This window comes from Mustela erminea, chromosome 1 (assembly GCF_009829155.1).
Source record: "Mustela erminea isolate mMusErm1 chromosome 1, mMusErm1.Pri, whole genome shotgun sequence".
Lineage (NCBI taxonomy): Eukaryota > Metazoa > Chordata > Mammalia > Carnivora > Mustelidae > Mustela > Mustela erminea.
This window is the reverse complement of record NC_045614.1, coordinates 16,901,842-16,926,803: the sequence shown is the minus strand read 5'-3', so window position 1 is coordinate 16,926,803 and position 24,962 is coordinate 16,901,842. Positions and strand designations below refer to the sequence as shown.

General features: G+C 48.9%; 1 protein-coding gene across 1 annotated transcript; it reads right to left on the bottom strand.

Moving 5' to 3' along the window:
• Positions 1 to 503: 503 nt before the first annotated feature.
• FAM240A (family with sequence similarity 240 member A) lies at positions 504 to 15,095 on the bottom strand. Its single transcript, XM_032360578.1, has 3 exons — positions 15,004 to 15,095; positions 5,312 to 5,457; positions 504 to 1,255 (listed from the first exon to the last, which is right to left on the bottom strand). The coding sequence occupies exons 2-3, from the start codon at positions 5,452 to 5,454 to the stop codon at positions 1,123 to 1,125; spliced, it is 276 nt and encodes a 91-aa protein (XP_032216469.1). The 5' UTR covers positions 5,455 to 5,457; positions 15,004 to 15,095; the 3' UTR covers positions 504 to 1,122.
• Positions 15,096 to 24,962: the final 9,867 nt, after the last annotated feature.

The window sequence follows — 24,962 nt, the reverse complement described above, 5'->3', positions numbered from 1 at the left end:
CTAGGCCAGGTGAGCACGGGACCTGGGGAAATGCTCTCCCAACCCTTCTCATCTTCTGGGGGGCTCCCATTGCCTTGATGAAGCCTTCTGGGCTCCCTAGGGATATGGATGGAAGTATTGCCTTGCACACTGGGGCCCTTAGAGCACGAGATGGCCACACTTGCCGCTATCCAGAATCACCCCTGCTTTGCTGTCTGTGCTTGTACAGCCTACAGCTTCCAGATACTTTACAACATGGTCCTCGGAGCCTTTATCTTGGCTGGAAACTGTTGCCAAGGTCCAGTTTCAGTTCGTGCTTTGGGAAGGAGCAGTCCTCTACTGGGGACCCAGGAGAAGGTTGGGGAGTGACCGTGACATTACAAAGTCTAGAACATAGATGGCAAACACTTTGCTGGGATGGCCAGATACATGTGAGCTGAGCTGACAGAGAGCTGGCCAGTGCAAGCGTGTGGGGATTTAAAATAAGCCATGAGACACAGAGCGCACACATCCGGGGTTCCCGGACAACCAAGCTTTATTAAAATTATCCCGATCTGATCGAACAGTTCCAGCAACCGTGCTTTGAGGGAACCAATTAAACTCCCATGAAGGAGCAATAACATTAGATCAGTTTCTTGGCAAAACCTTATTTTTGCAGCTATTTACGATACAGCTACTTCTGCAGACGGGTGCGTTTCCCTTCTCATAAAAGGAAAATAAGAGAAAGGATCACGGGAAACTGTTTCTAGGAGAGATGTGGGAAGATACTGGTGGGCAATGTTTAAAGTGGGACCATGAAGATCAGCTCCCAAACCGTGCCCCCCTCACTGTCACCCCTGGCATGTGCTTAGAATTTAAAATATGTAGATTTTAAAATTAAGAGGTAATTAATTATGTGGAAATAAAGAATGCTGCATGGAGCTCTGGTATGAAATGATCTCGCCTTTAGGGATACTTGGGCTAATATCCAGGGCCCCTGTAGAACCGGCTGACTTGGCTGATCATTCCCTCCTGGGGCCTGGGGTGGGGTGGGGGACATGAGCTGGTAGACCCGTCACAGGTCGGGGGGAGTGTGACATCCATCTGGCATAGCTCAGGGACTCAGGCATTTGCACTGACTTTTCCTGAACCACCTGAACCACCTCAGGGCTTTGAATCCTCTTGTGTCAGCGAAGCAACAAGCTCCCGGCCCACGTTTGCCCGCTTTTCGGTCTCATCTAGATTGTTCCGCAACCTCAGCTTTGCTTCCAGTCTCTGCCTCCATTCCTCTCTGAGCCTGAAAATAGAAACCAAACAGCAAGCAGAGCAACCATGTCCGTGGTGCTTGGTCTGGGGAGGCCTTCCCCGTCCTGAGGGTGTATCTGTGTGTGTGTGTGTGTGTGTGTGTGTGTGTGTGTGTTTGCACGTATGCATGCATATTCAGGTTTTAAAAGGTATGCAGAGGACTTGAAATTTAAATATATGCATATTTTATATTTTATAGGTATATCTTTAGCTCTCACTTCTCCCCAGCCTCGTCTAGTCTTAATCCTTCAAACTTTTCCTTTGAGAGTGCAATGTCTTTCAAGTACAGGGAGAGGGGTGCCTGGCTGGCTCAGTGGGTAGAACACGCAACTTACTCTTGATCTCGGGGGTTGGGGTTTTGAGCTTCATGTTGGGTGTAGACCTTCCTTAAAAGTGAAGGGGAAAAAAAAAAAAAAACCACAAAGTACAGGGCGGGGCGGAGGGGGGACCTCTGTGCAGTTTACTCAGCCAAGCTATCTTTCTAAAAAAAAAGGTGAAATAAAGATGTCCTCAGCCATACAAAAACTGAAAGAATCCATCACCAGCAGCCTGTCCCTACAGGACAATTTAAAGGAAATCCATTAAGCGGAGGGGGAATGACTCCAGGTGGAAATCGGAGTCTGAAGGATGGAGGGAAGGGCCCCTGAGAAGGTGACTGTGTGGGTATATTAGTCATTTTCCCTCACAACTTGACTCTCCCTAAAAGGTAGTCGGTGTCTGAGAGCAAACCTGTTAATGATGTTGTGTGGGGTTTATGACAAATGTGGAAGCAGAGCCCTCCTTTGCACAAAGGCCAGGGGATGAGCAGTGGGGGGTTGTGTGATTAGAAGCCTCTCGCGTCCTATAGGGGACCATGCGGCACTAGGGGGCACACCGTGACAGAAACCCTAAAGCAACCCCTAAAATAACATCAGGAGATACTGTGGCAAAGCCGACAGAGGAGATGACATGAAATCAGGACAAATACTTAATTCACCCCAAAGAAGGCAGAAAAAGAAAGGAATGAAGAACAGACGAGAGAACAGGAGACAAAAAACAAGATGGCAGATTTAAAACCAATGGCACCAGTTAGCGTTAATGATGTGAGCCACTCGATTAAAATGCAGGATCATCAGGAGTGCTGGGTGGCTCAGTCGTTAAGCATCTGCCTTTGGCTCAGGTCACGATGCTAGGGTCCTGGGATCGAGCCCCACATTGGGCTCCCAGCTCGGCGGGAAACCTGCTTCTCCCTCTCCCACTCCTCCTGCTTGTGTTCCCTCTCTTGCTGTGTCTCTCTCTGTCAAATAAACAATTAAATAAGTACGTCTTTAAAAAAAAAAGGCAGGATCGTCAAATTGAATAAAAACCAATGTTGAAATAGATGTCACCTGCAAGAAAATCACTTTTGATATGAAGGTAGCAATAGGTTAAAATTAAAAGTGTTAGGAGTTAACTGGACACTTAGGGAGTTGGGTCCAGGGTCCCCAGCAAGAAAGCAAAAGAAGTTGGGACAGCTCAGACAAGACCACGCTAGCATCCTGTCCAGCAGCCTCTGTGGGAGTCACTTGTTAAACATCCTGAAATAAAACAACATCGGTCACTATCACAAGGTGAGGCAGTTCGTCTCCAGATGTCAGCCCCAAAGACTTGCAACACAGGAACAATGACCCCATAGGTAGACAGGTGCATGAGCAAAGTCCTGACTGGCACAGCTTAGCAGCCAATCCACAGGGACCCACACACAGGATGCTCAAGATAGTTCCTCAAAAGAGTTTTTTAACCCCGTAGATTTGAATGCCCAAACGGCAGCCATCCTGGGTCCCCTCCCTCTCCGGGAGCTTTATACTATGGCTCAATAAACTTTGCTTTGCTGCCCACCAGTCTTTGTCTGATCTACTCCTTCATTCTTCCAGGGCACGTGACTAAGAACCGTGGGCACTAAGGGAACAGAAATCCTGTAGCAAAGGATGGAAATAGATTCCATCTTAACCCCAGTCAAAGAAAGCCAAGTAGTTGTAGTCAAGCCAGACAAGGTAGATTTCAAAGACAAGAACATTACCAGAGAGAAAGAGGGTTTTTTTTGCAATAAGGGGGTCAGTTTTTCAAGAGGATATAACAATCCTAAGTGTTTGTAATAAAGCAGAGTTTCAAAATACAGGGAGTGAAATGAGACAGAGCTGTAAGAGAGAAACAGACAAAGCTGCCATTAAGGCTGAAGATTTCCATAACCATTTTCCAGCTGTTGAGAGAACAAGCAAGACATCAGTCAGGCCATGGAGCACTTGAACAACAATATTGACCGCCCGCTCCCGTCGGATGGAGGGCAAGGACTCTCCAATAGCCCTTTCTTCTTAGTGTCTGTGGTAAAAGTAACAGGGAGAAACCAAGGCACAGGGAGATCTGTCACCCTGGCGTTCTGCCTCTGCTGCCTTTAATTCTGGACTAAGTGGCCAAACTGAGGATGCAGGGGAACAGACCTTAGGCGTGTTTTCCTGTCCCTGCCTGGCAACCACCTAATGAGCTGGGACAGTCTTTTCCATTTTGTGCAGGGACAAGGCGGATTAGTGGGTGAGAGCAGAGACCCTCCGGAGGGGGGTGCATGGTTCAAATGGGAAGGGGAAAAGCAGAAAGCTTATTTCCTGCAGTCTTGTGTCAAGTGCATGGACGGAACACTGTGCACATATATTTTCATATTTTTAATGAACTGAGGTTTGTTTCGGAGCTGATTTGCTCTCCCCTCGGCATGTACCGCGCTTTCTGCATCTTCTTCAAACAGCTCTCCTGCACCTGAGACCTTCTGCGTGTTCCCCGGGGGGGGGGGGGGTGGGGGGGGGAACGCAAGGCTATGCGCCGTGGGGAGGCACACCTATGGGCAGCGTGGGTGGCATGCTGAGCGGCCTGGCCTGGGGAAGGGAGAGAGCAGGGACCACAGAAATGACTAACTGTCCATCCACCTCAGTTTCTTAGAGAATCCCTGGAGGATACTCCCTAACACGACCCTCGACCCTCTGGCAGCTAGGACAGCCTGCTTCTCCTCCTCGCCTGGGGCCAGGAATATGGCCAAGCAGGTCTCCATGTGTGGAAGAGGCTGGTTCCTGTCTAGGGCTCAGGAGGGAGTTTGGAAGGCAACTGTGAGTTTCAGTGATGCAAACTGGTGCGTATCATCAGCCCAGCAAGCATGCTCGGGTGAGTCATGGCCCCGCTGTCAGGCAGCACACAGCTGTCCCACCACCTGTAGAGCACTGCTCTACAGGGGGCAGACTGGCATGTGGCTGGCGCAGGGATGGGCATTAGAGGGGTGACAGCTCATGGGCCTCCCTCAGAGAACCCTGCAGGGCCTCCTGTGTCTTCACCCAAATGAGCACTAAGCATCGATCATTCTCTCTTTTGCTTGGCTGCTTTTCATGTTCCCCAAATGTAGTGCTAACCTGTTCCCCAAATGTAGTGCAACCCTCATGCCCTAGAAACGGGGACAGAGAGGAGAGATTTTTCCATTTACAAAGATATGCATCAAAGTGTCCATTTGTTAACGTGCAAGAATGATTAAAATTATTGCCCACAACCAGAGGTGGTGGCAGGAACATATGTAAGGAAAATAGAAATAATTATGTCCTCTAAGACGCCAGTCTGGCATTCTTCCAGGGAAATCTGTTTTGTTCTTAAAAAAGAAAATAAAACAAAGGTGGTGATGCGTTTGTGGTGGGGACATTGATGGTGGGGAGGTTGTGTGCGGGGGAGGGGGGATCTATGCGAATTCCACTTTCTGCTTAATTTTACTGTGTACCTAAAACTGCCTTAAAAACTAAAGTCTATTTTTATTTTTTAAAAGATTTTATTTATTTATTATATATAGAGAGCACCCACGTGCATGAATGGGGGGTAGGGGCAGAGGGAGAGGGAGAATCTTAAGCAGACTTCCACCAGGGCTCCATTCCACGACCCTGAGATCATGACCTGAGCTGACATCAAGAGGCGGATGCTTAATGGACTGAGCCACCCTGACGCCCCCCCAATAAAGTCTATTTTAAAAAACTAATTTGAAAAAAAAGTAGACAAAGGAGCCACATACTTTCTCAGGGCACTTCTTCCCAGGCGATACTCCTCGTATTCCCGGTAGTAGGTCTGCTTGCCAATCTCCCGCTCCCAGAAGCGCTTGAGTTCGTGACAGGTGTTCCCGCAGAAGACCTCCCGGCGGACGTACTGATTGTTCATCCCCTGGAAAAGGAGATGTCAGTGGAACCCCCGTGGAACACGCTCCCGCAGACTCTGGAGGGCAGAGAGTCTGTGGACCCAGACATAGCCACGTATTGGAAGGGGACCCTGGCCAGCCGCCGAGCCTCACCTGGGGGATGACGTCACGGCCTCACCGCCTGTTGCCAAGATACAGTGATGTGAATGCCCACGCTCCCTGGAAATACCTCTGACCTTCCTTCCTCCTCCCTCTCTCCCCTTTGAGAAGCACGGGCCGTCTCAGCGTCCTACCAGCAGGTGATGCGCGCCAGGCATAGGGTGCGTGGTCTGTTTCATTATCTCAGCATCCCCGAGAGTAGGCGTTCCTGTCCTCATGTTAGTGGTGAGACGTGAGAGGAGTTACAGGACCTGCCTGTGGTTCCGCGATGCAGAAGGCAGGCCACACACTTATGTTTGAATGTTTTCTTGAGCCCTTCGCGGATCAAAGTGATCCCCGTGTCTGACGCCCTGGGAGCAGGCCGATTTGGGGTGCGCACATGCGTGCACGCGCTCTTGTATGGGGCTCTACCTGTTAGACACTCCAGATTGCTCGCCATTCTACACGAAGAAACCCTGCCCAGCTCCCAGACCTCAGTGAGGCCAGCGGACAGGCCAGAAGCAGGGACTGGAAGGGCGAAGGGGGAAGGGGGAGGAGCAGCCGGCTATTGGAAATGTCCAGTGAGAAGCAGCGACCAGGCAGTGGAGGCCAGGTTAATGGAAAGTGGACGGGTTCAGGGGCATCTTGGGCGTGGCCAAGTCCACCCACCAGATGCAGGTGGGGGGGTGCCTGAGACTTGAATGCTTGTGCACAGATGGGAAACAGGGGAGGGGTCTTGAGCAGTGCTGGGCAGTTTGAACTGCCTGGGTGCTAACATTGTGTGTGGCAGGGAGGGATACTGAGGGGACATCTGGACCCAGAGTCTGGCGCTCAGGCTACGGGTCTAGACCATAGCTCGAGGTAGAGATCAATGGGGATGCTGGAACACAGCGGATGGAGAGGGCTTCAAGCCAGATATTGACTCTGGACCTGTTTGTCCATTCACTGGACACCTTCTGTTTGTCGATAAATTCTCCAGGCCTCAGTTTCTCAGCTTTAACATTTCTCTGAAGGGATGCATGGGCGGCTCTGTCTGTTAAGCGTCTGCCTTGGGCTCAGGTCTTGATCCTGGGGTCCTGGGATCGAGCTCCGCATTGGGCTCCCTGCTCAGTGGAGTCTGCTTCTCCCTCTCCCTCTGCCTATTCCCCGGGCTGGTGCTCTTTCTCTCTCACTCACTCTCAAATAAATCAATAAAATCTTTAGAAAAATTTCTCTGAAGATGAAATTTGATCATAAATGTGAAACTATTTAGCAATGTATAAATTTCTGAATAAATATAACATGTCATTTGTAAACCTCAAATTGTACAGGGCATAATATTATAATTAACAGTGAGCAATAATAACCTCGCCCAACTTTCTGTAGAGTTGAAATAATTCCACTTCTCTTTCCTGCTGGATCAGTGGCTGTTGACCTTGGCTGCCTGCTGGAATCTCTCAGGGAGCTTTGTGAAAACCTGACACCCAGGCTTCATAGCGGCCTGCCATGTGGCCTGGGCATCCGGGTTTTTGAAAGTTCCCCGTGTAGCCAAGGTGAGAACTGCCATCTTGGATTGTGTCCTCTTGTGCTGTAGTCACGTCTGTGTCCAGTGTTGGTTCCAAGGTAGCTGAGGTGGTGAGGACTGAGCATAGAGGCATAGAGATGTCACAGCCATCTTTGCAAATTAGGCACTGTTTTCCCATTTTGCAGGTAAGAAAACTGAGGCTTGGAGGTAGTAGTTTGACTTTTTCAAGTCATTCAGACTGTAAGTGGGGCAGCGTCACACTCAGAGCCCAGGCTCCATCCCCTGCCCCCAACTGTTCCCCACGAAGGAGGTGAGTGATTTTCTTACCTCCTGGAAGGGCTCAGTGATCTCATATGTTCCTGGCAAAACTGGAGAGAGCTCATTGATGGCAGCCAGCCCCCCAGCGCAGAGCAGAATTTTTCGGAAATGAGGATTTTTCCTGTTTTATTTCAATGTTGGGCGTGTCGCGGGGTTCAATAATTATCTGTTGAATTGAATAAATTCCCCCTTCTGCTGGGGGGATTTATTATCTCTCTCTGGAAGGGTTGGCCTGGGAGTTTGTGGGGTCCCTTTGCAATGCTGCAGACATTGAGGGAAAATTGTGTAGGGAAAGTGGGAGGGGCTGTCCCCTGTCACCTTGCCCGCCCACTGGGCCTGGAGGACCTGGCAGGATGCTGTAGGGCTGTTTCTCTGGGGGTTGGGAGCTGGAGGGGTGGGGGAGGGCAAAAGAAAGAATTCTCTGATCCTGATCATTTTGAGTTTACCTGACGCTTCTGGCATTCAGGAGGGAGTCACTTTGGGGAGGTAAATGCTCTTTAGATTTTTGTGTACCCCCGCCCCCAAATTTGGAGGGCTAATTTTACTCTGAAAGTTTTTTCATTTATTTAGGAAAATAGAACCCCGAGCCTGAACACGGACTGTGTCCAATGTCGGGCACTTTACAACCGCTCGCCTGGATACCCTAGCTGTGTTTGGGTCTGGGAGGGTGCCAGAGCTACGGATGTAGGATACAGGTGAAGAGAATTGTTGAAAACAAGGGAGGCCTCCCACCAAGCGCATGAGCACATCAAGGCTGGTTGGTGGAATGTAGGCAACAAGCTGTGGAAACCACTCACACTCCATCTGCTCCCGGCCCCTTCTGGGCTGAGCTTCGGGGGCCCCAGGCCAGGAGAGAGTCCCTAAGAGCAGAATCACAGACCCAGCGCCCAGGGCCAGGCACGCATCACGGGGAGTGAGACACCTGTGCCCAGCAGGGAGCCCGTTCCCCCTCCACCGTTGAGCATCAGAACACTTTCTCTTGGGCCCTGCTGGCCAGAGGAAAGAAGAGTTTGGGAAAAATCGGGCCCATTTGCAGCCATGAATGTAATGTACTTTACACCCCTCTCACAGATGCGGACCCACCCTGTGCCCCGGGGAAGGGCTGGCCTCCCAAACCGGCTGCAAATGCCCACTGGACTTCCCAGCCCTCCTCAGAGCTCCCTGCCCTCTCCAGCTCTCTCTGTCTCTCTCTCTTTGCTACAGAGAGACTCAGGGTCTGTTTGGGCCTCTCCCTTCCCCAAGCCACACCCTGTGCCTGGTTTGCCGCTCTTCCGTCGTCCTGTCCTGACAGCTCCTGGAATCGGATATTTCAAGAAATCTCATCTTGCCTGTAGCAGCTATGCAGACACGCCTGCCAGCCGGCGTACGGTGCCGAGCTCCTTGCTCACTCTGGGGACCCAGAGTCACGTCACAACAAGCAGGAGGGTAAGAGAGAGGAGCTTGGGCACCCTGCTGGGGTCACCCAGAACTCTGGGTTTCTCTTTAGTGTGTTCTGCAGCTTAGTTTTGTCATCTGTGAAATGGGATTGTTATGAAGATTCAATCAGATCATGTTCATGGAAATGCCTAACGCAAACGTGTGCCCAACATCACACCCTGTTGCTGGATGCTGGTGAACCCAGTCCTGGCCCCTCCGATTTTCTCAGATTGTGGTCTGGCACAGGGACATCACTAGCCGCAGCTAATAGACTATAATTGCCAACCCTAAATTAAGTGTCACTTTTCCTTATTTGTACATAATATTGAATGTTTGGCTTCTTGAGTCTGTGGCTGAGGTTCATTAAGCTTTGTCTCCGGTCTGCTGGGCACTATTTAGGAACACTTAGATGGGGGTGCCTGCGTGGCTCAGTGGGTTAAAGTCTCTGCCTTCAGCTCAGGTCATGATCCCAGGGTCCTGGGATCGAGCCCCGCATCAGGCTCTCTGCTCAGCAGGAGCCTGCTTCCTCCTCTCTCTCTCTCTCTCTCTCTCTGCCTATTTGTGATCTCTGTCTGTCAAATAAGTAAATAAAATCTTTAAAAAAAAAAAAAAAGGAACACTTAGATGACAAGGCCGAAGATTTTCAGGTTTTGGGATTGGACAGTGTCCTATACAGCATCATACTCAGTGGAGAATTTGATAAAAGCTTTTTTTTCTTCTTCTTCTTCTTCTTTTTTTTTTTTTTTTAATGAAAGCTTCTGATTGGTGTCATTCTTTTTTTTTATTTTTTAAAGATTTATTTATTTCAGAGAGAGAGAGCACACAAGTGGGAGGGGCAGAGGGAGGGCGAGAGAAAATCTCAAGCAGATGTTGCACTGAGCAGGGAGCCTGACTTGGCTCTTGATTCCATGACCCATGAGATCAGGACCTGAGCTGAGACTGAGAATCGGATGTCGAACAGACGGAGCCACCCAGGCGCCCCTGAGTGGTGTCTTTCTTCTGTCCGTTCGCCTCTGACACTTCAGAGATGAGCCTCACCATGCCCATTCATTGGGAGGTGCCCACATGTGTAAGAAGGAAGATGTGTGTTTTCCCAAGGGGGTGCAGAGTTCCCAGTGGGGTGAAGACCGGAGCCTGTCTCCACTCCCATCTCCCCCGTGTTTGTTTACAACCTAACCAGCTGTTTTGCTGGAAAATGCAGGTGGCACCATGGTAAAAACAAGCAAGATCTACTCTAAGAAAAAGTGCATTTTACTGTTCAACAAATTACCTCATCTTCTTACCAACCTCTTCCAGTCATTGTCCCCAGTATGACCAGAAGTGGTAGCAGCTGCTGTCCCAGTGGGGTAGCATCAAGGAAACAAAATTAATGACTACTTTTAGGAAAACACAGAAGTACAAGAGGAAAGAGGGCGTGTTAAAGAAATCTGGGATTCCTAGGAGTGCCTGGATGGTTCAGTAGTTTCAGCCGCCAACTCTTGGTTTTGGCCCAGGTTGTGGTATCAGGATTGTGAGATCGAGCCCCACGTCAGGCTCCGCACTCAGCAAGGAGTCTGCCTGAGATTCTCTTTTTCTCCTTCTGTCCCTTTCTCCACATTTCTCTCTCTCTCAAATAAATAAAATTTTAAAAGATTTTATTTATTTATTTGACAGAAAGAGAGACAGAGAGTGTGAGACAGAGCACGAGCAGGGGGAGATGCAGAGGGAGAGGGAGACCCAGACTCCTCAACGGGCAGGGAGCCCGATGCAAGACTTGATCCTAGGATGCTGAGACCATGATCTGAGCCAGAGGCAGGCGTTTAACCATCTGAGACATCCAGACACCCCTAAAATAAATAAAAATTTAAAAAAGATATATGGGACTTCTAAGCCCCCAATCCCCAAGGGCTGATATCAGCTAATACAGACTTCCTTCCAGGTGACTTTAGGTGTAACAGGAGGTGAGCGGAGCGGACTCATGAGACAGCACTACCGGTGACAGGAGCTGGGATGGGGGGTGGGGCACAGGAGGAGTCACCTGACCCGTCTCAGGGGAAGGGACCTGCAGGATGAGTGGGTGGGTGCCCCCAGGGGTAAGGAAGCAGAGACACTGCAGGGGCCTCTGATTTGAGGCCTGCAGAAGCAGAGGGGGTGGCCTGGGGTGGGGGCGGAGGAGGGCACTGACTGCAAAGGGGTGCAGGGACTTTCTAAGGTCATGGAAATGTTGTATATCCTGTTTCAAGAGACGGTTTGCCAAAATGAATTAAACTGTACATGGAAATCTGGTGAATTTTATTCACATAAGTGATATCTCCATAAAAGCAGAGAAGAATTGTCTTCTGTCTTTGGGCTAGAGAGAGAGTCATCCAAGTCCCCTCGTTCTAAGCCCTCGGGAGGCTCTGCCAGCCCCTCGGTGTGGGGTTAGCCCATTCCTCCACAGGTAACAGGTGTTTCTGTGAACAGTGGTGTTTTGGGTCCCTGGCTTCTAAAATGAAGACAATTACTCTACTTGGCAGAATTGTGACAAAGAAGATGTCAATAGTTGGAAAGCCCTTTGGAAAAAAGGAGATTGTCCTTGATAAACAAATGGTTCTGTTCTCTCCATCTCTCTGACCAAGAACACCAGCCACTAATGTCCTCCCATCGAGAGAATCAATAGCACAGCTTCCGGCCCATGGTCACCAACTGGGAAAAGCCATAACCTCCGTAACAATGAGGAACTCAACTTCACAAAAGCTATTAGTGCTTAAAGAGCACGGCAGCGCAGACCACGTTCACAGCAGGTCACTTAGACAGACGGGGTTGAAGTTTGACCATCTGTGAGGTTTCTGTGCAGCACGAAGGGCCAACTAACATTACTGAGTCCACAAACCAGAGGCACACTTGTCCCTTGTGAGCCCTGATGTCATGGAAACCATCTAATTTTCCAGCTCTTAGGCTACTCAGAGGATTAAACCCAAGTTGAGGAATGTGAGGGGTTTCTTTTTGTTTGTTTTAAGGAATTTTGGCTTAGACTGATCATTCCTTGACTCTCAGCTGGAGTGGCTCATTATACACCAGCCGACCCCATGTGCCACCAGTCTTACACATCCAACACCTTGTAAAAGCGGCCATTTTGTGATGATTTTTCACAACATTCCAAAAAGCTTCATGGAGATCATGGCTTGAAATAGAACAGAGGGTTCCAGTTCCAGATAAATGGAGGAAGCATATGGCACACCCTACCCCCTGTCTCTCCAAAGAAGGCAGCTCCAAAGACTGGACCCAGGCAAACGGCGACTGATTGAGGACTCCAAAAAAGGAAACAGTCACGGGTGGGTTGGAGAAGACCAAAATTCCCATCACCATTGTGTGGTGTGCTGAGTTTCCCATTTTTACTCTGGGATCCCCAGTTCAGACCCAAAGCAGTAGGGGACCCAGAAGCGGCACCCAGCCAGAGAGAGCTCCATGTCCCCTGACTCAAGGGAGAAAGGAGAGTCATAATGTTCAGGGAACAAGGGAAATCACGTGCTTTTCCTTTTTCTACTGTCTCTGGTCTCTAGGAAGTTCGGACTTTAGAGAGGCTCAGCAATGGAATTGACCCCATGGCCGCAGCAGCCCAGCTGCACAGACACAAAATCCCCAGGGCAGCACAACTTGCTCTGCAAGGAGGGGCTGTGGTCTTCCTCTCTCCACTGCTTTCCTTCTCTCAGTATCCCTGCACTTGACCCCAGATGTGAATGCAGCACCAGAAGCACTCAGCAGACCAGGAAACCAAAGCCCTGGTTTCTGGCCAAAGGACTGCAAAGGGGAGTCCAGGGAACCGGAAATAACAGGGATAGATACCACGGAAGGGGCGGACCTTGGGAATGAGACCGCTAGAAGTTGCTAATGCCTAAGCTGGCCTCTGGGATGCACATGCATGGACCTGACCCAGACAGGGAACTAGCAGAGAGAAAATTGTTACAGACCTAGAAAAAATTGAATAGCATCACCAGCCAGCTAGATCTAAGTGTAATTTATAAATCTCTCCACCCAATGATGGCAGAAGACAGATTCCTTTCTAGTGCACCTGAAGCACATCACGGAAAAAATTCCTAGAACTAATTCCTAGCAAGGGTGAAGGATGTGAGAGGAATACATAAAAATCAGTGGAAGTTAGCAATGAACAACTGAAAACTGAGATTAAAAACACAACAACACCGTTTACGATAACTCCAAGTGAAATACTGAGGTACCTATGTTTGCCAAAAACTGCAAAATGCTGGGGTGCCTGGGTGGCTCAGTGGGTTAAGCCTCTGCCTTTGTCTCAGGTCATGATCCTGGGGTCCTGGGATCGAGCCCCACATCGGACTCTCTTCTCAGCAGGGAGCCTGCTTCCTCCTCTCTCTCTCTCTCTGCCTACTTGTGATCTCTGTCTGTCAAATAAATAAATAAAAATCTTTAAAGAAAATCACTGGCCTTATCAAGTGCTGGAGAGGATGGGTGTGGAGCAACTAGAAGGCTCATACTCTGCTGCTGGAGATGCGGAATACAGGTATTAATCCAGAAAGCAGTTTGGCACTTTCTTACGAAGTTAAACATACATAGCAACCCCACTCCCAGGTATTTTGCCTGGAGAAAGGCAACTCGTGTTCCAGGGGAAATCTGCGCACCTGTACACAGTGCTATTTGTAACTGTGAAAAAGCGGAAACAGCGTTAATAGCCCTTCAGGGAATGGATGGGTAAGAACTGGCAGACATCCACACAATGGAATTCTGTGGGGCAATAAAAAGGAACAAGCTATCAATACATTCAGTAACTTGGATGAATCTCAAAGGCATCGTGCTGAGTGGAAAAGAGCCAATCTCAGCAGACTATACATTCTCTATGATTACATTTATAGGACATTCTTGGAGAGACAAAACTATAGTTGCCTGCGGTTAGTGGGAGAAAGTGAGGACAACCACAGAGGCTCGGCACCGGTGGAATTGTTCTGTATCCTGATTGTGATGGTAGCTACACAGAACTGTCCTTTTGATAAATTTCATAGAACCCAGCATGTGCATGAGAATCCCTTTTTTTTGCTGTATGTTCAGGTAAAAATACAAATTTTAAAATAGGACAGACTTGTCTTTAGTGAAACATACCTTGACTTTTTGTTGATTGGGTAAGATTCAGTCATTGATTATTTAAAGATTATTTGGGGCACCTGGGTGGCTCAGGTGTTAAGCGCCTGCCTTCAGCTCAGGTCATAATCCCAGGGTCCTGGGATCTAGCCCTGCATCAGGGGCTTCCTGCTCAGCGGGGAGCCTGCTTCTCCCTCTCACACTCCCCCTGCTTGTGTTCCCTTTCTCCCTCCCTTCCTCTCTCTCTCTGCCAAATAAATAAATAAAATCTTAATAAAAAGTAAAGATTATTTACTGTCCCCAAAACAACCCTGAACCCTGATACTCAGTTGTCCCATGAGCCAGCATGGGCATCACCTAGAGATTATTGCAAGCATAGAATTTATCAAGACAGTATCTGAATCAAAAACTGCATTTTAGGGGCGCCTGGGTGGCTCAGTGGGTTAAAGCCTCTCCCTTCGGCTCAGGCCATGATCTCTGGGTCCTGGGATCGAGCCCTGCATCAGGCTCTCTGCTTGGTGGAGAGCCTGCTTCCCCCCTCTCTCTGCCTGCCTCTCTGCCTACTTGTGACCTCTCTCTCTCTGTCAAATAAATAAATAAAATCTTTAAACAAACAAACAAACAAACCCCTGCATTTTTACCTAATCCCTAGATGATTCACACTCGTATTAAAGTTTAAGAAGCTCTGCTTTAGAATCCCAAAGCCCCTTGAACATCAGCCCTCTGAGAAGCCCTCCAGGTGGCTGAGCATCTCTGTTTAAACATTACTGGAAGGTATCGGTTCTGGGGGTTGTGCATCTCTTCCTCAATAGGCACTGTTTTTCTTTCTAGTATTTCATCATTTCAGAGTCATGTTAAGTGAACCCTGGCACCGATTTCTGGCTTTCTCACGGAGGTTAGCTCATTTTGAAGACATCATTTCAATATACATATATCAGGTATGGAAAAGCCCCACTAAGATTTCTAAGTCATTCCCAAGCAGATGCGAAGTAGGGGGGCTCGGAGGGAAAGATGCATCCCAGGGACTGAAAAAGACAGGCTCTTACAAAGACTATGTCCATTTCACTCGGCCCGGGAAGGGCAAGATAAAACATCCATCCCAGGCACACTCAAGTTCAACACCCTGTACCTTGGAGATGAATCCGCTGTGGTCTCGAGCAGGTAGAAGGAGGGTGAGAATTGCAGCTCTGGGGCTTACAGAGGCTACGGCCTGGTCCTGAAACCTCCGGGCCCCAACCCTTTATATGCAGAGAGGAGGAGTTACAGAAAGGACTCAACCTTTCAAGGTTACATACTCCAGATTAGTAGCAGAGTCACGGAGGTCTCATTCCAGGGGACACAGTGGCCTCCTTCCTGGTGGAAAATAGCCCTTCTCCCCGGCTCCCCCTACCCACCCCAGGGCAGGCGAGCTTCTGTTCTGGCAGGCCCTGCAGGGACCATGACTTGGCTGGAAGCAGAGTGAGGGTTCAGAACATGTTCTGGATTATCCAGGAGCTCAGAGCTGCCGGGCATCAGGCAAAGCCGCCCTCCACCCTACAGAGGATAAAAGAACCTGGGATGGTGTGACAAGTCACATTCAGAGGTCGCTTTACAGGATGACTTAGAGAGGCGTGTTGTCCTTCAGAGCTGCTAATCTGCTGATGGAGCCTCGTGACGACCTTTTACGGTCTGTTTGGTTCCCCCCCTGGGAGAGCAGAAACTGGCCACCGGTGACTGCCTCTGGGTAAAGGGCACCACACTGGACGGACTCCTCAGTTGAAAAGGACCTTCACGCCACCTCAAGTGGTGTCCTTGCGTGAAACATCTGTAATAGTCCCTGCCTGGGAACAGGGTCAGGTCATTATCCAACTCCGATAGGTCACTGAGAAGCACGCTTATAACTCAGTAACCCGAGTCTCGGTGTCAGAACTCAGCCCTTTGCTGTGGATCTTCGCAAAGTAAAGGCAGGTGGGATCGCTGACGTTGAATCTGGAGCTATTTCAGGAAGACTTTCTCTCCGCCTGGTTGAGAAATGCCTGGTTGGGGAGAGAGAAGGAGGGAGACCAGGAAGCTACCCTTCAAAGCACCACGTCATCACAATGTCACCAAGAGCAACATTTAAAAGATAAAAGGCCCCATTTTACTTTTTGTGTGTTTCTGCTGGTAAGTGTATTATGCAAGCGGAGAGCATAGGAAAACAAAGCTAGTGAAATATTTCTACTGCACGTTTTTAAATATCCTCTTGCCCCTTCGCAAAAAAAAAAAAAAAAACAAAAAACAACAAAAAAAAAACCCCACAGTGGAAAGATTATCTTTTTTTTTTTTTAAGATTTTTTATTTGTTTATTTGACAGATCGCAAGTAGACAGAGAGGCAGGCAGAAAGAGAGGGAGAGTGAAGCAGGCTCCCTGCTGAGCAGAGAGCCCAATGCGGGACTCAATCCCAGGACCCTGAGATCATGACCTGAGCCAAAGGCAGCGGCTTAACCCACTGAGCCACCCAGGTGCCCTGGAAAGATTATCTTGAAGGATTTTTTAAAAGAAGATTTTATTTATTTATTTGACAGAGAGAGCGAGAGAGCACAAACAGGCAGAGCAATAGAGGGAGAGGGAGAAGCAGGCTCCCCATTGAACAGGAAGATGTGGGGCTCGATCCCAGGACCCTGGGATCATGACCTGAGCTGAAGGCAGGCGCTTAATAACTGAGCCACCCAGGTGCCCCTTGAAGGATTTTGTTTTGTTTTGTTTTGCTTTTCACTGCTGAATGCTGACAAAGCCTTTCTGGTTATCTGGGTTCCCTCAAACTTTATTGAAGCCATTAGCATGTCCTTTCAGAAGAAAACTTAGTAAGGGTCTGAGTGTTGCTGTCCCTACCGCTGGGCTCACAGCAATCTGAAAACTGATTTAATCCCCTAGCATGGAACATGGGAGTGTCCGTATTTTGCTTACTTCAAAGAACAGACATTTGTGATTTTCCCAATTCAACCGAACTATGAATTGACAACCTTCTGAATTTCCAAGCTTTCGTTCTGTGTTTGTAATTTATTTAATGGGGAAAACTCCTCCTAGTGGGAATCCTGCCCAATCAGATTCCTCATTCAAGTGAAAGCAGGTATCTTATGACAATGAGGGTGTGCCCAGGATCCATGCCATCACGTACAGACTTTCTCTGGGAAGTGTGAGATGACTTCAGAGACAGAAAGAAACTTGTCTTTGGCGAGCAAGGGGGGAGGCTGATTCTGGCCATGTGTGCATTTGGAACCAAGGTCACTCACTTGGACCTGCTGACCTGTTGTTGACGTTTTTTTCTTATGTTTTAGGGTGTATGGTCATGTGGGAAAGAAAGAGCCTTATTTAAGGCCAGGTCCTTTCTGCTCTAATACCAGTATTATTCATAGTATAGGCTAAGAAATATTTGAAGTTGTCTTTAAGAAAGCTCACAGCATAGAAGGGGACTGGGAACCACAGGGCACGATTATTTTCCCAATTCAGCGTATTTCTATTTTTTTTTTAATTTTTGCAAAAAAAATTCAATAAATTTTAAAATTTAAATTTGCATATATTTTACTTACTTATATTTTACTTAGTATCTTCTTTTTCACTTGTCTTGCTTTCTTTCTAAAACTCTTTTGTTTTGCAATAATCTCAGGCTTAATAGAATAGCACAGAGGTCTCGCCTATGCTTCACCAAGATCGACCAAATGTTAATTTCGCTACATTTGCTATAGCATATCCCACATCTCTCATCTCTCTGTCTTTCATCATCATCTCTCTACCTTACTATCATCTCCTTTCTGAACTACCGGAAAGTAAGTTGCAAACATAATGCCCTTTTACTTCTAATTACTTCGTATTTTCATGAGTCTTTCCCAAGAATAAAGACACTTACATAATCACCAGCAAGTGGCCAAAATTAGGAAATTTAACAGTTATTATCTAATATACAAATGGTTTTCAAATTTTCTCAATGCAATTTGTAGCGGCTTCCCCCAGCCCCCCACCCCCGCCATGGGATCCAGTCTCAAATCACCCACTGTATTCCCTTGTCACGTCTCTCGAGTCTCTGTCAATCTAGGACATTTCCTCAACCTCTTGTTTGTTTGTTTTTGGTTTTGGTCTCTCATGACCCTGACATTTTTTTTTTTAAGATGATAGGCCTGTGTTTTGTAGAATGCCTCACTTGCTATTTGGCTTTGGGTGATGGTCTTTCTTCCTTAGGTTCCCTAGGGACTGCCGTTCCCTAGGGACCCCCATTCCCTCCAAGAGCTCATGGTGCTTTACCCAAGACATGCTAGTCACCCCAGCCTTCATAGCCAGGGGAGTGTCAAATTGGTAAAAAGATAGGATGTTTCAATGTGCACATAGGAGACTGATTTTGTATGAGGGGGGAAGAGGAAGATGAAACTAATATTATGAGTGTTATACTGCGGAGCGTTTTGCCTTCTGTTGTGGTTCTTCACAGACGGCCTCTTGTGAGGCTGCCATGCTGTCTTACAGACCTAGAAACAGCGGCTGAGAGCCTGGGTGGTGAGCCCAGGGCCCCACATCTATGATGGGAGAGTTATGTCCGTGTGACCTCACAACAGGCGAGGGCTCCTGAAGCTGGTACGTTTGTATCTGGTTGAAATTGTCCCATATATTAGGCACATAAAATATAAGTTGTAAATATCCACATGACACATGATTAACATTGCATGATTTGAGCCGCATTTGACCAAGACATGTCAACATCCCTGGTTTTCATTTTATTTTATGTTATTTATTTGTTTTTTTAAAGATGTTATTTATTTATTTGACAGAGACAGCGATCACAAGTAGGCAGAGAGGCAGAGGGAGAGGGGGAAGCAGGCTCCCTACTGAGCAGAGAGCCCGAGGTAGGGCTCGATCCCAGGACCCTGAGATCTTGACCTGAGCCCAAGGCAGAGGCTTAACCCTGAGGCACCCACGTGCCCCCCGGTTTTCATTTTAATAGGGAGGAAGAGTATGGCCAGTGTGGTCTTCTTTTCTTCTTCCTCTTCTTTTCTCCCATGTGGTCAGTTAAAAAACAGATGACTTGGAGGTCTGCGTGGCTCAGTCGTTAAGCGTCTGCCTTCAGCTGACGTCATGATCCCAGCATCCTGGGATCAAGTCCCACATTGGGCTCCCTGCTCAGCGGGAAGCCTGCTTCTCCCTCTCCCACTACCCCTGCTTGTGTTCTCTCTCTCTGCCAAATAAATAAATAAAATCTTAAAAAAATAACAACAGATGACCGAACCCATGATCAACCGAACACATGATGTGGCTGTTGGGGCTGGAGCAAAAGGCAGTGAGGGCTTGGAGTTTCAGACGGTGGGTTCCGGAGTCCCGCTTATTCCATAGGATTCCTGGAGCTCAGCTCCATTTGCTGTGCAACGTGGCCAGGGACTGAACGGGAAACAAGAAACCCTCATGAGTGCACAGACCAAAGGCCATACCACTAAGCAGAGATGTTTAGGAGGTGGGCAACAGAGGTATAAGGACCTTCCCGCGTGACATTGTGAAGACAGGCCTGACAGCAAATATTGCAGCCTGCTCTCCCTGGAGGATGCCGCTGCTTGTACATTGGTAAAATGTGGCCACACCTGCAAAGAGGTCTGTGCGTGGCCAGGCCAAACCCAGGGAAGTCTGGAGGCTGTGTTAGTAGTGGACACAGGCTGTGTTGTCCCTTCCTCTGCCCTCTCCGATCTCTTCACCAGGACCGTGGGGGACGACTCGGAAGGTGTAGAGCATCCTTCATCTCCCCCGTCTTCTTTCTGCAATTCCCTCCCCGGACTCCTTTCTTCCAGGTTCCTCTGGGACGGAGGGAGAAGCCCCGAGTCCCGAGTCCTCATTGGGATCGTGCGGAGCTCAAAATTGAATTCTGATTTCGTAGGACCCTATTTAGTTTACAAAGTGCTTTCACCTGCCTGATCTGCTCTAATGAGTTATCAACAAGGGTGAGGAAAAGTGATAAGAAGTGCAGTAAATACGATAAGAGACGGAAGTGGAGCACGGGAAGTCCCCAGATGCAGATGATCCCACCGAACCGGGTGTGGTAAGTGAAGGAGGAGGTGTGGAGGTGAGCAGGTCCCCCAGGGCAGCGCAGCCGGGGTGAAGGCAGGACAGCGCTTGCCAGACAGAGCTGCTGACCCACAGGCTCTGGTTCCTAAGACCCCTGCCCACCTTGGATCCCACCGACATGGAGCTGGGAACTGGAGCTTCTCTGAGACAGGTCCTCTGCAAACCAACAGAAGCCTCCCTCTGAGAACCTTCCTATGCCCAGGAGCGCTAGACATTTTGTGATGTACGAGTCTCTAGGGAATTGGAATCTTGTCCCCCAGAGGGGGGTGGGGGGGTTAACTTCAAGGACCTCATTTATTTTATTTTTTTAATTTTAAGATTTTATTTATTTATTTGACACACAGAGAGAGAGATCTCAAGTAGGCAGAGAGGCAGGCAGAGAGAGAGGGGGAAGAGGGCTCCCTGCTGAGCAAAGAGCCCGATGCGGGGCTTGATCCCAGAACCCTAAGACCATGACCTGAGCTGAAGGCAGAGGCTTAGCCCACTGAGCCACCCAGGAATCCCTCAAGGACCTCATTTAAAATCGTGCTTTGCAACAGGTAAGAGTTGCGAAAGTGACAGGGCCCTAGCTTGCGTCTCCCTGGCCTGACCTTTTCTACTCCTTATGAATCTGATCCATGTTCCATTACCTTCGGATAAGCTGTTCCTGCTTGATGGGGAGGGGCTGCCAGTTCGCAACGGCCCTGGATTACACCTGCATTTTCACCGGCCTTCCCTGTTGTTCTCCGAAGAAAACTGAGAACGGGGAAGATTCTCCGGCAGAGCCGTGGGGAAGGTTATTTTAAGCAAGGACTTTCTGGGGTCTTTACAGACACTAAGAACAAGGCTGCTGAGCCCAGTCACGGCTGGCCAGGCACGTCCTTACTGTTTCAAGGATACAGCTCGGGAAGGGCAGCTCTCTGGCCCAGTCCTGAGGCTGGCTTTGTGGAGGAGGGGAGAGCTGAAGTGACAGCAGGAGGGGACTCCTTCCAACTCGTCCTCTGTCCTCCGTCCTCCGGGAGACGGGGGAGTGGGTGAGAATTCGGGTGCAGGGCCTGGCGCCCTGACGCCCTGGGTCTGCAGGACGGCTGGTGGCCTGTGGGGACTATGGCACCCAACACGCTGTTCGGCATAGGACAGAAGGGCCCCCACTGTTGGGGGCTGTGCATAGCCTACGGGCTGTGCATTCCGGCACCTGACCCTCTCCTATCGGTTGAGGCTTCCCATGGTGTTAGGGGACGATCCAGGTCTGTATCGGGGCCAGGTGGGGGTGAGGACCGGACAGACAGGTGGGAGAGTCCAGAGTTAAAGCCTGCCTGTACCTCTATCAGATCTCTTGGCCTTGGAAACTCCTGTTCTCCCGTGAAGTGAAGCGTTTCAAGGTCATGTCCAGCTTGAATACACAATGGTTTTTCCAGGGAGAGTTCTTAACCCAGGGTTAAGGACAGGCTTCAAGGGGTCTGTGAAGGCCTTGTGTGGACATTCGTATGTGCATTTCTTTCCGAACAGAGGGCACAGCTTCCTTAAATCCGCAAAGGGCACAGTGACAATGGCACAGAGCATGCATTCGAGGCCAAGTACTGTTTTCCTTCTATGTGCATAACTCACATCCAGGCCTCACATCAGTGCTCCGGCACACAGAGAGGGCTAGTGATTTGCACGAGGTCACGCAGTGGGCACGGGGGGCCTAAAGGCCAAACTCTCGACCATTATGCTATGTTGTGGGTAGGAAATAACCCTCCCCAAGGGGATCTGACAAAACGCCTCTCCCGAGAGAGGGGTGTCTCCTTGTCATCTTTCTTGGCGAATGTAAAACTTATATGTAGATGTAAGAAATGAAATGTTATATGTGTGTGCTTTACCTTTAAGATCTTTGCACGTGGGTACACACAGCTTTATGCTCTCCTTGTAACAGGTGCAGAACTTGCCCCTAGGATATACTATAGTTTGTTTAATTGTTCCCTTCTTGGTAAGTATGTAGATTGTTTCCAGACTTTTGCTCTTATGAATTATGTCACCTTATCTGCATATCTTTATGCACACGTGCAGTTCTTTCCATGGGATAAGATCAAAGGGAAGCCCACTTAAATTGGAGATGATCCAGCCCAGCTGTCCTGACAAAGGCTCTAGGAACTTACCTTCTCACTGCAAACCTCTGAGAGGGCCTGCTTTTATAACTCATAAAATACATGTTTAAGGACATGTTGGTACTTTGTATCAAAATTTTACAATCCTACCAAAACAATCAAACAAGTGTACCCATATGCAGGCATAAAGGTAAAATTTACAGAGATGGTAAAGAGCTAGCAAGTGACGGGACATAACCGGTTAAAAATTCCTGGCTCCTTCATCCCGTGTGCAAGGTGAGCCTTGCACACATCCCGTGTGCTGGAGAGCCCCAGTGTAGGGAGGATGTGTTTAAAGCTCATAGAGTTCACTCTGGAGGGGGTGCTCAGCTTCACAGAACCCCAGAACCTGGGTCTCTCTCTGCACTTATCCGGGCCCCCCATGGTAAGATGGGGCAAAAAGGCAATTCCATCTAGATCTTACACCAGCCATCTGGAGCCCCGGGCTGCGTTGGGGCTCAGGGAGATGCAGCTTCATGGGGGTCAATCTGAGAATTGCAGACTCCCCACAATGTAAGAACAAGCTGAGCATCAACTCAGGGGAACCACTGGACCTATTTAGACGCCCGTCCTTGGGCTTTGCTGCAGCAACATGGCTGGGGAATGGGTGAAAGGAGCCCACAAACCCCAGTTCTCCAGGAGAACGGCTGTGCAACTTCTGGAAGCCTCCTAACACCATGGCTCATGTCCACCTCAAACATTACAGTAAACTGCAAATGGTTTGGGGCAGGTGCAAATTACTTTTATAAGTAAAAAAAAAAAAAAAAAGTAAATGAAGTAGGAAAAAAATGTAGTAGGCATGGAAAGAAAGCCCTCACCCTGAGAACAAATAAATGGAAAAAAAGAAAAAATAAGCCCAAAACACTTCACATAGTCTGTGAGGTTCTAACTTAAAATACTTGGGGAGAAGAGAGGGTGTTAAGAATGTATATAATTGGTCTTTATTTCCTATTCACGGCAAGGACTGGGTGGGGGGGTGGGTGGGAGCAGACCATGTATGAACAGATACCTGGGCTTTCCCTGTCCCAAAGAATAAAGAGAAGGCCAGTCCTGCCGTGTAGTCTGGGAAAGGCAGCTGAGTGGTGAAGAGGGGAGGTTCGCTGGTTTGTCCTGAAGAATCCAAAGGACAGCACTGGATCCTGGGAAGATGGTGATATGAATGCGTTCTCCTGCCTTCCTGTCCTCTCGATGCCTTTTCGAACTAACACTCCTACCCCAAAGGCCATCTGAAGCATCGAGTTCTCCTGAGACCCACAAGGGAGGGTTGGATGTGGGGCTTCCTTCCCCAAGCTTCCAGGTGGAGGCAGGGGGCCAGAAGCCAAGGGGAAGGCTTGCTTCTCCTCTGGGCATAAGGCAAAGTCCAAGCTGGCCACCCTTCCTTCCCTGCAGAAGGCAGACTGTCTGTTGCCAACAGTGGGGGACCTTGGAGGGGCACCCCCATCTCACTGACTGTTGGGGAGCTAGAGAGATCTGCAAGGGTGGACTGGCTTGTTCCAGAACCTCACAGCTAGGACAGGGGTCCCTGGTTCTCATGCTCAGGGTGTTCTTTTCCATCCCCTCAGCCGAGGGCCACAGTTTGCAAGCCCAGTTCCAGCAAACCTACAAATACAGAAACCTAGGAGAACGACAGACCACAGAGGAAAGGAAATCATAAAAGCCATTCACCAGCAGACTCCCTTCGAGTTCACGTTTCAGGACACAGCTTAAAGGAGTCTGTGTGGAGTCTGAGAAGCCTCAGCATGGTTGAATATCGGTCTGAGCGCCAGGCACTTGGAGTGACAGGCACCACAGGGCTGGGACTGGGGGTTCTGGGGGCAAGAACAGCATCCCAATCTCGCTATGAAAAGAGGGGAGAAGGTGTAATATGGACAGAAAATTCCAATGAGAGAAGTTGGGGCTGTGAAGGTGATGAGTTTGGGAGAAGCACAGCAAGGAAAAAAGCAAGCAGCCTAAGAAGCCAGGCAGGAAGCAGGAAGGAAAAAAGCCTTGAGAAGTGGCCAGAAAACATTGTCAGGTTCAGGACGTGGGGGAGAGGGCAGAGAAAGGGGATGGCGTCTGCTCAGTGGTCCTAGGCTACGGGTGGGAGTTTTTTTGCACGTAGTTCAACACACTTTGAGAAGCAGAAGTCAGAGCCACCAAGGTTTTGGAGCTGGACCATCAACCAGTCTTGATTCATTGGTAAGTAACTGACTAGTTACTGATGTGCCCCAGGCCTCATGGCCAGGGAGGGACAGAGGGGACATGGACCCTTCTTCTGACTTCTCTGGGTTTCCTTCCACTTCTGTTTTCCTTGCCGGTGGGAGGCTCATCCCTGGGCATTATGGAGCCAGCTGTCTCTGCAGTGCACTGTCCTCCATCCTGACTCTGAATGCTGCATCTGGTTCCTCCTCTTACCTGTGCAATATGCCTCGTTCTTTATTGGTGAGCTCACAAATTTTACTCATGGTCTTTGCTTCTTAAAGACTGGTTTTCTAGGTGCCCGGATGGCTCAGTTGGTTAAATGACTGCCTTCTGCTCAGGTCATGATCCTAGAGTCCTGGGATGGAGGCCTGCATGGGGCTCCCTGCTCAGCAGGGAGTCTGCTTCTCCCTCTGACCCTCCCCCTTCTTGTGCTCTCTCTCTCTCTCTCAAATAAATAAAAAATAAATCAAATCTTTAAAAAAATTAAAAAAAAAAAAAAAGACTGGTTTTCTGTGCAGGGTAGATAAAGGGAGGCCCACGGATTTACTAAGGACCCCGGCTCTGACAGGCACATTCCACCTGTTTCTTCTCATTCTCATGCATGTCCTGCCAGGCTGTGTCCTTTCAGCGTCCCTTTGCAAGTGAAAGTGTTACCAGACTTTTGTTCCCTAAGTGCCCTTGGCTCTTGGTCACACCACCTCAAAGAATGAAGAGGTAGACCAGATGAAGAGTGGTGAGCAGCAAAGC

Coding starts and splice junctions, on each gene's coding strand:
- FAM240A (XM_032360578.1), bottom strand. CDS start 5,454: ATGAACAATCAGTACGTCCGCCGGGAGGTCTTCTGCGGGAACACCTGT. Junction 1,256..5,311: donor GGAAGAAGTGCCCTGAGAAA/GTATGTGGCTCC, acceptor TTCTATTTTCAG/GCTCAGAGAGGAATGGAGGC.